General features: G+C 40.9%; 1 protein-coding gene across 3 annotated transcripts in view; it reads right to left on the bottom strand.

The window, feature by feature from the left end:
- Positions 1-7,031, bottom strand: part of ZNF644 (zinc finger protein 644) — a 56,205-nt gene extending 49,174 nt beyond the window's left edge. For 2 of the 3 annotated variants that reach the window (XM_075182397.1, XM_075182398.1), the window contains exon 1: positions 6,900-7,021. Coding sequence is in view for 1 of the 3 variants with exons in the window: in XM_075182396.1 (XP_075038497.1) it covers positions 6,900-7,019 (120 nt within the window). In the remaining 2 variants the exon portion in view is untranslated. Of the gene's footprint in view, positions 1-6,899 lie in introns of all 3 variants that reach the window. The other variant, XM_075182396.1, reaches the window with a different exon arrangement.
- Between the last annotated feature and the right edge of the window lie 4,987 nt (positions 7,032-12,018).

Raw genomic sequence — 12,018 nt, 5'->3', positions numbered from 1 at the left:
CAGGGGTAGTTAAGCAGGCCCTTTGAGAGAAGTCTAATTTGGCATTACGTGGATCTTGTGACACATTAGCTACGAGAAATTTTGCATCCACATAAACCAGGTGAACGTTTTTGGAGTTTACTATTGTTGCTTCTAGATTTAAGGTTATACTTATGTTAAGGTACGTGCAACTCAAAATACAGACGTGGAAACGCAAGCATGCAGACACCTCTTTGTTTATAGCAAAGAGGAAATATTTACATTCAACTATAAATCAGACCCTAACTAACAATTCATGTGTTATACTGTGCTTCATGTTATACTATGTATAGTTCATAAGTAAATTTAAAAAAAAAAAAAAAAGTCAACTGTGCACTTAAAATCCAAGGGATCCTAAGGTTGTTGATATAAAGGATCACAGACCAACCATATTTGGTATAGAACAACTGGTGAGAGTCAAGGCACAAAAGGCAGCCAAGACCGCTTTGGAATAAATCTACATATTCATTTTCCCAAAATCCATCAAGACAGAGTTAAATATATTTCCATGCAAAAATCATTAGCACACCAAAACAGTGATAACATACCTCTTTAACCATGAAACAGCCAAAGAATTAAAACTAGCTCCAATCTTGTATATATATTTAGAATAGGAAACCAGAGGGCTGCATATTATACTAGAAACACTTTAATGCTAAAAGGCACAGTGCAGTTAATTTCCAGAGCAAACAAACAAAAATATTAACTAATTAAGCAATGTTACAAAAGAACTTTAGTGTGTATATTTTTAATGCCATAACTGTAGACTATGAAGTATTAGCCTTATCTCAGATTATTAATTGCAAATGTCTTCATTTGACCTCAAACAAAATTTGCAAACAGTAATCCTATGAATAGTCATTCTGCAGTTATGTACAAGAGCTGCAGGGTTTTACCCCCTGCGAACTTTGAGTACAGCGCGCAATACAGGTGCATCGAGAATGCCGACTGGATGGCATGCCAGTCAGACCAGTCAGCGACCAATACACTTACACTGATCGCTGCATTTAAACTTCTCCAGGATGTTGATCCACTGAAAACAGAGCTTTTTTTTTGGCCATGGCAAGAGTAAGTACAATGGGAACTGCAGCAGCCCCAGGCACTGAAACCCTACCTTTATGCTAGGGAGGATATTGTGTTATTAAGACATTTGAGTGGAAGTCTTTTTAACCCCTTAATGAAAAATTATGTTTAAAAAAACAACAAATCTGCTATGCCAGACCAGTAAGGGTGTGAAAAAACAAAAACATGCTATTGATTTATCTTCATTTTACTTTTTAGGTCTAACCTCCAGGAGGTATGCCCACTGGCAATTGACATTCATTTTTTTTACGCTACTAAAAAACAATTTTGGCATTTCATATTTGTTACCCATGGTAAACGTGAAAAAAACAGTAGGATTCTGAAAAACATAAATGGGTATGGCTACAATAGATAGTTTTGGACTTGCATGCATTAAAAACGCATTTTGGAAAAAAAAAAAAAAAAAATATTGCCAGTGGGTATATACTTACCCGCTGTGCTGAACTCTGACTTTCTCCCCGTTCTAGCAGTAACTCAATCCGCTGCCAGGATACTCAGAGCAGCTATCAGAATATGCCATCTGATAGCGCTGCTAGCTGTACGACCCAGAAGGCATATGAACAGGTAGAAGGAGATATTGAATAGACAGCAAATGGGAAATTTCTTATTTACTCAAACCAAACCCAACTCTTTATTTGGTGGGTGTATAACACTTTCTGTGACAGACGTTTGGAAAAAAAACCTCCAAATTAAAAGTACCAGGCAATTTTGATACACCAGTTTAAACACTGATTCATGTGAATGTACTCCTTTGTAAACAAAGAGGGTAAATATATTTTTCAGGACAGTTCCAGCTTTACATTGCCATCTTATTTGAATCATTGTGATTATGGCATAAACAAAGGGAGTTAAAAGAAAAAAACAAAACACTTTCATATGATTCATAGTAAAATTAAATCAAGTGGTTAAAATTACCACACATTTTAATAAGGACCCCCTTGAGTAAACTGGTATCACATTTGTACAGCGGCTTCAACATGGATGCCTGGGACAGCCTCCAAACCCAATAGTGCTTACAAATGAAATATTAATACAAGAAAGAGCCATCGCAGAAAAAGCTAAATTATAATCTTAACACAATACTGATGCTACCAACACATATCTTATGAAGCTACACAAAAAATAAAACGGGAAAGCAGTGTTGCAGGTCAATTTCTCAGACAAACCCTAGGTGTCAAATTGAAACCCATAAAATATAAGATTTCAAAGAATGTCTAGGTTTGCGTCAAAATAGGCCAGCATTTATATGTTAAATGATAAGTTGCTTAGTCCAGGTCTCAAAGGTTAAACGACGGGCTTCATTGTTTAAGAGGTGAAATTTGCCAACCGATAGTATATCTGCTTGGAGGCAGCTAGTATGGCGACAACTAAAAAAAAATAAAACTCTTTAATTAGTACTTCCAGTCCTGCTTTTAGAGAGTGAGATGTGATAATATATAATATGAATCATGGAAGACAGCAGACTGAAAGGACAGTGTTTGATTTTTGTTTTGTTTTTTGTAATCATTACTTTATTTGTTATTTATTTTTGGGGGCATTTTTATTTACTCATTGTAACAATTGTAACTTCTACTATTTAATTTTAATGCACCCCACTCTTGCAAAGGCGATGGAGATGCAGTGTTTTAGCATTAAATGCTATCGACAGAAAGTGAGTCCTGTCTTAGGGAGGTGATCTAGGTTCCAGAGTGATGAGCAGAGGGTGTCTACACAATATGTGGCGTACCATGCCAAAATTGGCACCCCTTCTCTATTGGCATCAGAGAAGAGGTGGAGGCATGTCCCTCTGTGGAAGGTCTGAAAATAAGCCACTTCCATTTAAGAGAAAAGACTACTGGGAAACATGACAGTCCCTGTGATTTAAAGCATGACACAGGCTTGTGTTGATCCAGAAATTGCACCTATAAAATTATATCTTTGTTAGGGCTCATCAGTACAGAACAGGATTTTCTAATCAGCAGAGGAAGCACTACAAAAAACCTGTACAGAGAAAGAATAAAGGAGGGAGTTAATCTACTCCTAGGGACAATGTGCAAATAAGCCACACCTATTCAGGAGAATAGGCTTGAGAAAGCCCTTTATCATGGCAGTCTTCAGATTCAAGACATTACCCACTGGATTCTTAAAGGGGACCTAAATTTACACACACAATATAAAGTATGTCTACTACACTTTCCACTTTTCCCGACTGTCACCATAGCCTTTACTGTAGTGTTTATTACTTTTCTCCTTACAAAACACATGGAAATAATAGATGCTTCCATCTTAATTTAACTATTTGGAGGGAACTGCTGTGGACATATAAAACACTAAAACGCTTTAAATTCTCAGTATGAAGAAATGTGTTAACAGCACTCCGTGGTATGTTGCACGCCTTGCTCTGCCTTTACAGTCCAAGACGACAATCAATAGATCACTGTAAAGACAATGTCAGTACTCTCTTAAAGCACTTGACAACCACAAATGCAGTCTGCCAAGTCCAGGGTCCATCCAGCATTTGAAATCTGTACAGACAATTGCTGTCCTCAGTCACTTATTTATCAAGATTGTGAGGACAATCCACATTACCTTTCAGTGAACACGGAGCATTGTACCAATGTCAAACATATACCTAATCAGGTCCCATTTAGTAATACAGCTTGACCTATCCACTGAATTAGCTACACTTGAGTCACTGAATTTACCAGGTATAAGGCGGTACAACCTGTTTTGATGACCTCTAAGACACAAACTGCAACTTTAAGGGGGAAATTCCATTGCCGGTGATGTGGTACGCGAACATTGTGCAGCGCATATTGCCGGCAATTATGGTAGGAATCACCACTCATTTCTTCACACCTCTATGGGGTGAGAGGAAAAATTAGTGGACATTCTAGCCACAACATCTGCGCCAAGTGTTTTACAGATGTTCTGGAGACACCGCGCGCCATATTGAATCTCCCCCTAAAGCAGTTATGGGCAAACTTTTTCAGGGGCGGGCCAAATAGAAAAGAAAAACTTTAGGAGGGCCAATATAATTTATTAAAAAAATCAAATATCGAAATATATAATACAATTTTTTTTGAATGGGACGGGAGGGTGTTATATAGCAGTGTTACCTCTATAAGTGCAGAGATCGTACAGACACAGCACTTATTTCAGTAGGTTGTTGCAGATCCGTCTTTCTGGTGAGCCACTAACTGACAACACAGCAGCCAATCGAAATCCGCCTTAATATATGGCCCAGCCCATCTCTTCTCACATGACTTTCAGCCATTAGGGGACGAGCAGGTGTTTGAGTGATTGACATACGAACTGTCCTTTTAGGAAGGAGGATGAAGTGTAATGAAGGAAATAGCTGGGAAGGCATAAAAATGAAGGTTCTGACACACAGGGTCGGCCCTAATAATTTTATGCATATTTTAATGAAATTTTTCAAAATATTGGCGGGCCGGATAGAACCTCTAAGTGGGCCGGATCTGGCCCGCGGGCGTAGTTTGCCCATCACTGCCCTAAAGGTTCCCAGACATACATTGATGCAGTTTATCTGGCTCAAATGTCAAAAGCAGATTTCAATGATGGGAGCACATAGGTGCCCACGCAGAAAAATTGTCAGATTAACTCTTTATTGCAGATTTTCCAATCTGAACAGTAACTATATACCTAGCAACACACAGTGAAATTTGGTTTGTCAACCAAAATCACCATGTGTATTTATCCTAACACAACTGGACATTTATACCAACAACAAAACAATACAATAGACATGCAATGAAACAGGAGTTTAGATGCCAATGGTTTTTCAATAAAATGTAAACTATTACTAAAGCACCTTCTGCCCTGTCCGGATTTTGACAGTATTTAAGAGAGGAAAGAAAAGAGAATGCCTCAGTTATAGCTATGTTTATTAAAAAAAAAAAAAACACACTGCAAGTTCTAACTTGGTTAGTAACAGATGACAGATTTACACAAAGCATATCTGTTCTTAACATTTTATTTTATACATCACATACACTTTAAACACGTAATGAGTAAACGCAACATCTACAATTGTGAACGATAGGAGTCTTAATGAGAAAGTTGGTATATGTGGCACCAGTGTTCACTTATGTATGTTTTATGCGCCAAAACACAAACCCATACAGGTTTTTCAAGTAAACTTGATTATTGTTCCGCTAGAGCGTCTATATTTTATAATCTCTTTAGAGAAAAACTGTAGTTTTCCTGTACCATAAAAACAGTTTTCAATGCCCACGTCAGAACAGCCTTACCAACTACATTTTTTGCCTGTTTTTCATATGGTCATTTTACTAAATATCCTTATTAAAACTTGAATGTACAAATGGGCCATTCCAACATATGTTTCTAACCAATGTTTAAGGATGCATAGAGGCTTTATAACTATGCCATGTCTATCAGTGAAATCAAGATTGTTAATTTGTAAAGCAACACAAAACTCCACAGTGCCAGACAGAAGTTTTACTCATAAAAGCCACAAATAAAAACAGAAACAGAACATAAGAGGTTAACGAACAAGGCCTTGCACATGAGAGCTTACAGTCTAGAGGGGAGAGGGCAATGCTGAGACAATATGAGCTAGTAGGTCTCAGATTGGAGATGGGATTGTGGCTGGTACAACAGTCAGAGGCAGTAGTATCAAGTTGGTATAGGATAGACTACAGTGAAGAGGTGGGTTTTGAGAGAGCACTTACAAGTTTGAAAGTTGGGGAAAGTCTGGTCAGGCGGTGTGGAAGTTCCGTAAGTGGGGAGAAGCCTTACAGGCGAGAGGTAATTATCAGAGAGGATAGCGCATACAGATAAGAGGCAGACAAGAGGGCAAGAAAAAGCATATACCATTGTGAGAGCAACTAGCTTGAATTAATTCTTGAGGTTATGGAGGGCAGTGTACGAACTGGCAACGCAGTGCAGCAGATGTGGAATGTATAAATAAAAATGTAGATGCATAATGGAAGAGTATAATTAATTGGGTAATAAGAAAAAATATCTTAAAAGCTAAAATGAAAATGTTAGTGTAAAGTATTGCAGTTGTAAACCACCATATAGTACAATCAAAAATTGGCTATACAAATTGTACATATTGTAGTAAGATTGATTATAGAGTATAAATGGGATATACATGTGTAAATAGTGGTTAGTGTCAGAATAGAAAAAGCATCTTCTTTAGTGTCTTACCCTAATTTGCTTTAGGACTACATCTATTTTAATTAACTATAGGTGCAACCACAGGTTATGGTTCCATTACAGAAACTATTTCAAAATACCAGACAAAAAGGAAGAACCCTTTAAAACTCTAAAGCAAGATATGCAGAACAGGAACCACAATGCTCAAAAGCACCCACAACAAATAGTTACCAAGCATTCACCAACTGACACATCACACAAGTGGAGATGGCATAGCTGTAAGTCTGGGCTTACACCTACACAAAGGAAATATACATAAGGCAAAATAACTGCATACACACATCTGGATAATGATGACAAGACCACAAATGTCTGCATAATGAGGTGCTGTGGATGACATATTAGCCTAAAGTGTTGATGTCCCCAAGCCTTGGCTTAAATCTACTTTCAGCACATGTGTTTAATGGTGGTAACCACTCTACTGACACCCAATACTTATTTAAAGTATGTAAACCCTCCAGTCTCCATCCACCATTCTGTGCCGACATGGCCACTGGAGGCCAGACTAGGCCGCACTGGCTGGAAGAAAAGGTTACCTGAGGCCATGTCTGCCGGTGTTGTCATGACATAACACGCGAACCCTCTACAATACAAAAACATCCTCATGCAACACTCACTTCTTTTCCCCCAGTCGTCCCCCAAATGCCTAGCAATGGCGGCCGCCTGGCTTCCCGTCCGCCTGGTATTTCTACGGTAATGGCTAGATCCCCTTCATCGAAAGGGCCTTCTGACATCATCAGGTCATGTGACCGCCGTGGTCACATGGTACACAGGGGAGGAGGCTGCTGCTGCCAATGTTCCTGTGTGACTGCTGAAAGTAATGGGGAACCAGGTAGAGCAGTGTTCTAGCACAAGAGAGTGCAATGCTTCTACTGCATTTAGATGGAACAGTTGTTTTCCCTGTCAGGCTTGTTCACGTGTGAACTGCTTTTCAGGCATGAATTAATCCCAGAGAAGAAGCTTAAAAACAGGACACATTGAAGTTTATCAGCTAGTTTACATGCAAGCAGTCTGAATATTCTAACATTGTGAATGAGTATTCCCAAAGTTGCATTGCATGTCTAATGTTTTTTAAGTGCTAACACTAAATGAGATATACTGTGCTTTGATTTTGCTCTAGACCTCTTATGAATCCAATAGTGAATTCACAGTAGGTCCTGTCCCAACAACTGAGGGAGGCAAATTTACTTAATGTTTTCAGATTGCAGTACTTTAAAAGCTATAAAATAAAGGTTAGGGAGGGGGAGAAGTGAGGACAATTTATCAAGTGCTTTCTGAGAGCTTTGACAGCTTTTTACAAAATGGTCATATGTAAATACTGCTTATTTTTCATTTTCACCAAATAGTAGATAGAAGCCTTGTATATGGTAACAGAACCTTTATATTTCTTAACTTGACAGGTAACATGACAGGTAAAGACCAAAAGTGAAAAAAAAATGTATTGTGGGAAATATAGCTGCTATGGGGTAAATTCAAGTTGTAAAAATGTATTACTGGAGGGTTCAAATGTGAAGGGTTTTAAAATCAATACATACATTGCAGTTAATGATTGGTAACATTAGATATCCACAGAAAGATTGCCTCCCATGCTTTGGAGAAATGTAAATTACTTTGGTAACAGCCTTGGTAGTTTGTAACAGGAAAACTCATTAGAGAAAAGAATTAAGAACATCTTCTGTTAGCACCATTCAAGGGGATGCAGAGAAAAATTGCATAACAAAGGTTTGACATCCACAGCCCTAACTTTGTGGTCACATCAGTCCCTGCCCCATTGGAGCTTACAGTCTAAATTTCCTAACACACACAGACAGACATGGAGAGAGAGACTAGGGTCAATTTGATAGCTGCCAATTAACCGACTAGTATGTTTTTGGAGTGTGGGAGGAAACCAGAGCACCCGGAGGAAATCCACACAAACACAGGGAGAACATACAAACTCCACACAGATAAGGCCAAGGTCGGGTATTGAACTCATGACCCCAGACCTGTGAGGCAGAAGTGCTAACCACTTAGTCACCGTGCTGCCCAATGAGACCTTTCCTTAAAAACCCTTGACCGTTCTGGTCAAAAATAATGGTGACCCTTTTATTCCTTCAAATGAAAACACCACTTTCTTAGAATTTGGAGATATACCCTATGGTTTATTTTGTCATTGTAATCACCATCTGTAAGCATTTGCTATATAAATGCTCGAGTATAGTATACATAGCACTAACCTTCCCTGCAACTTCTGCCATCTTTAAGAGGGCGACTGCTATGAGTCCTTGTATGGCTGGTCCCTCCACTACATAATTTTGTCAACCTAAAGCTGGGTACACACTACAGTGTTTTCAGCCGATTATCAGGCCAATCAAACGATAAATGACCGTTTGGCCTAATATTGCATTAGTGTGTACGCTACAACAATGATATCGTTCCAAAGCATATTGTATAGTTTCATTTGATGTTTAAACCGGACTAAATAGTGTAGTTTAACGATGGAACGATGGCGTTCCAATTCTGCAATGTGTATAAGCTTATGACCGGCAGTGTCCATAAATCTCTATGGAGTGTGCAGAGTCACAATCTTTCCAGCCGATGGTTATGACAGATGAAGAGCACAGATCTGAAGGTAAATCTTGTAAAATGTGCTTATTGTGTACACATGATTTGGCGTGCTGATCTTGCCTTTTCTCCCTCTTTTTAATCGTTGGTAAAACTGTTAAGAATATCCAGGGGCGGGCTGGCCCGGGGGTCAGGAGGGCAACGGGCCGCTGGGTCAGGCGGCTATTAGGGCCGGTGGGTAGGCCGGCCGCCCCCCCGGATGCAAAAAACATAGCTTCCTCCCCCGCATCCCCTGTCATATGATGCGGCCGCCTGTGTGCCCCCCGGCCATCCCTCTCCCAGCGCCTGAGAATATCGCATCAGAACAAAAATTGTTTAGTGTGTACCCAGCCTAATACAGTCAAGAAAGTAATTTGTGCCACTCAGTTCAAACCTGATGACATCAAGTTAGTGATAAGGGGGAGAGGGGCCATCATATACTTACTATATCTGAAAATGGCAGGGGAGGAAAGTACAATATAAACTTTACAAGAGGGTATATTCAGCACATATAATCTTGAGTGAAAAAAATAAACAAAGCAAAGCAATTTAGTTGATTTTCGCACTGAGAGCACAACACTTATTGAAACGGTAAGAAATATGTAGCCACTATGGAGAAGAATAGTTAACAACAATGCTTAACGTTATGAGAACAACATTAGTAACAAAAGCTATAAAGATAAACTAGAGACTACAAACTACAGCGAGGGTTAGAGGTGTCAACTTTTTTTGGTGGATGTAGGATAATAACTGGGGGGAGGGTATAAAGAATGGTTAAGGGGGTCAGTAACATATCTTAGCAAAACATTGAGGTGTGCTTCTGCGTATTCTGCAGTGACTGCAGAAAAGCTGTTTACAGCAATAAATACAACAGGGCTTTTTTGAGAATTCATGGGTAGGACATAAGCGGTATTTGAATGCCACAGGTTTGCAGCTAGTAAACAGTCATGTTCCACACAGGGGAGGATCTAAATTATTTTTTTAGGGGGTCGATATAGGTGAGGCGATTTAGTCCCCGCCCCCTTTTTGACACCTAAGGCTGCCGGCAGCTGCACACTATGTGCAGGTCTGTTCGGCAGAGACAGACAGGGAGAGTGTGCTGCCTGGCTGCTCTGATTGTTTTTAAAACACAATCAGAGCAGCTTTGCAGCACACTCTCCCTGCCTGACCCCCCTCCTGGATCTGCCACTGGTTCCACAAGAGTGTTCCTTTCACTGGCTCAAAAGCATTTTGCTACCAAGGCACTTAATACGGCTCACTGAAAGTGCTTGTGTGTGATCGGACCAGCATTCTCCAAAGTAATATGCTTTTTATATTTGTAACACCCGTGTGGCAATCTCATTACAGCTCAGGAACATGTGGGTTAATTACTGGTTCAATAAAATGCATTGGTTCATCTTTGCATTAAAAAAAAAGAAAGAAAGAAAATGGAGTGCTCAAAATGGGGTCTGATGGTGGTAATTGAGGGAAGGAGGGTGGATGTATTCTGGTTTACAGCACCACTACTTACAACATCATTAACTTAGGAGACCATCAGAGAATACACAAAGGGGAAACAACTTTATCCCTCCAACACAGAGCCAGCCTGGTCATATATTTTTGGAAATAAATATTACTGTAATTTCTGTATTTTTTGTCTTACTGATTCTGAGCAGCAAAGTGTCACAAATGAGAGCAATAAGTATGTAAATCCATGTCATCTCTTACAAAGCTGTAATTTTGGAGACAACAGGAACTGAAACAGCCATTCAGCTGCTTCCAGCTCTCGGTTACAGTGATAATTATGTTGTTGGCACACAGCATGTGTCAGTGTACTGCCTGAGCTGATAAAGTACATGGTAAGGCGATGAACTGCTGACCCTGACATACACATAATTCTGTATTTCTGTTTTTTACAGGGGTGGCCTATGATCTGTGTAATGTTCGGCTTACCCAGTTGCAGGAGGCCCTACATTGAAAGAGCAGTTAGTCACCACATTAAGGATATGAAGAAACAAGCATTAGGTAACCACTATACCTTGCACAGAGGCTCAGGTTAACATAAGGGAAATAAGAACATACCACATTTATAGTCCCCATCTTATAATACACTGGATGAAAGGGACCTCGGACAGACAAATTGCTGAAGTCACATGGTACACAGGGGAGGCAGCGGCTGCAAATGTACTTGTTCCTGTGTAGCTACTGAAAGTAATAGAGAATCAGGTAAGAAGATGTGAGGGCATAGCTACTGGGTAGAGGAGACACGTGTGGGGATAGCTACTTGGCAAGGGGGACACCTGAGAGGATAGCTGATGGGCAAGGGGGACACGTGAGAAGATAGCTGATGGGCAGGGGGGGGCACGTGAGAGGATAGCTGATGGGGGGGTGGCACGTGAGAGGATAGCTGATGGGCAGGGGGGGGGCACGTGAGAGGATAGCTGATGGGTGGGGGGGGCACGTGGGGGATAACTGATGGGCAGGGGGGGGCACATGAGGGGACAGCTGCTGGGCAGTGGGGGACACGTTAGGGGACAGCTGATGGGCGGGGGGGCTCATGATGGGATAGCTGATGGGCAGGGGGGCTCGTGATGGGATAGCTGATGGGCAGGGGGGGCACGTGATGGGATAGATAATGGGCAGGGGGGGCATGTGAGGGGACAGCTGCTGGGCAGGGGGGGACAGGTGAGGGGACAGCTGCTGGACAGGAGGGGCACGTGAGGGGACAGCTGCTGGGAAGGGGGGACACGTCAGGGAATAGCTGGTGGGTAGCGGGGGACACGTGAGGGAATCGTTGGGCAAGGGGGCACGTGAGGGAATAGCTGCTGGACATGGGGGACATGTGAGGGAAAAGGTAGCTGGTAATGGAAAACATTGAGGTTAAAGCTGGTGGGCAGAGGGGCATGTAAGGGAGAAGCTGGTTAGTATGATGGTATAGGTGTATGAGGAGAGGCCATATGATTTTATTTTATGTTTTTCTCTCTCACATGCCCCCTCTTTCCACCATACTTTGTCTCACTTGCCACCCCTGCACACCAGCTTTTATCTCACGTTCCCCCTACTCATCATCATCATCATCATTTATTTATATAGCGCCACTAATTCCGCAGCGCTGTACAGAGAACTCATTCACATCAGTCCCTGCCCCATTGGAGCTTACAGTCTAAATTCCCT

This window comes from Mixophyes fleayi, chromosome 8 (assembly GCF_038048845.1).
Source record: "Mixophyes fleayi isolate aMixFle1 chromosome 8, aMixFle1.hap1, whole genome shotgun sequence".
NCBI classification, from domain to species: Eukaryota; Metazoa; Chordata; class Amphibia; order Anura; family Limnodynastidae; genus Mixophyes; species Mixophyes fleayi.
Note: the sequence above shows the minus strand (reverse complement) of the source record. Positions and strands in the feature narration are given on the sequence as shown.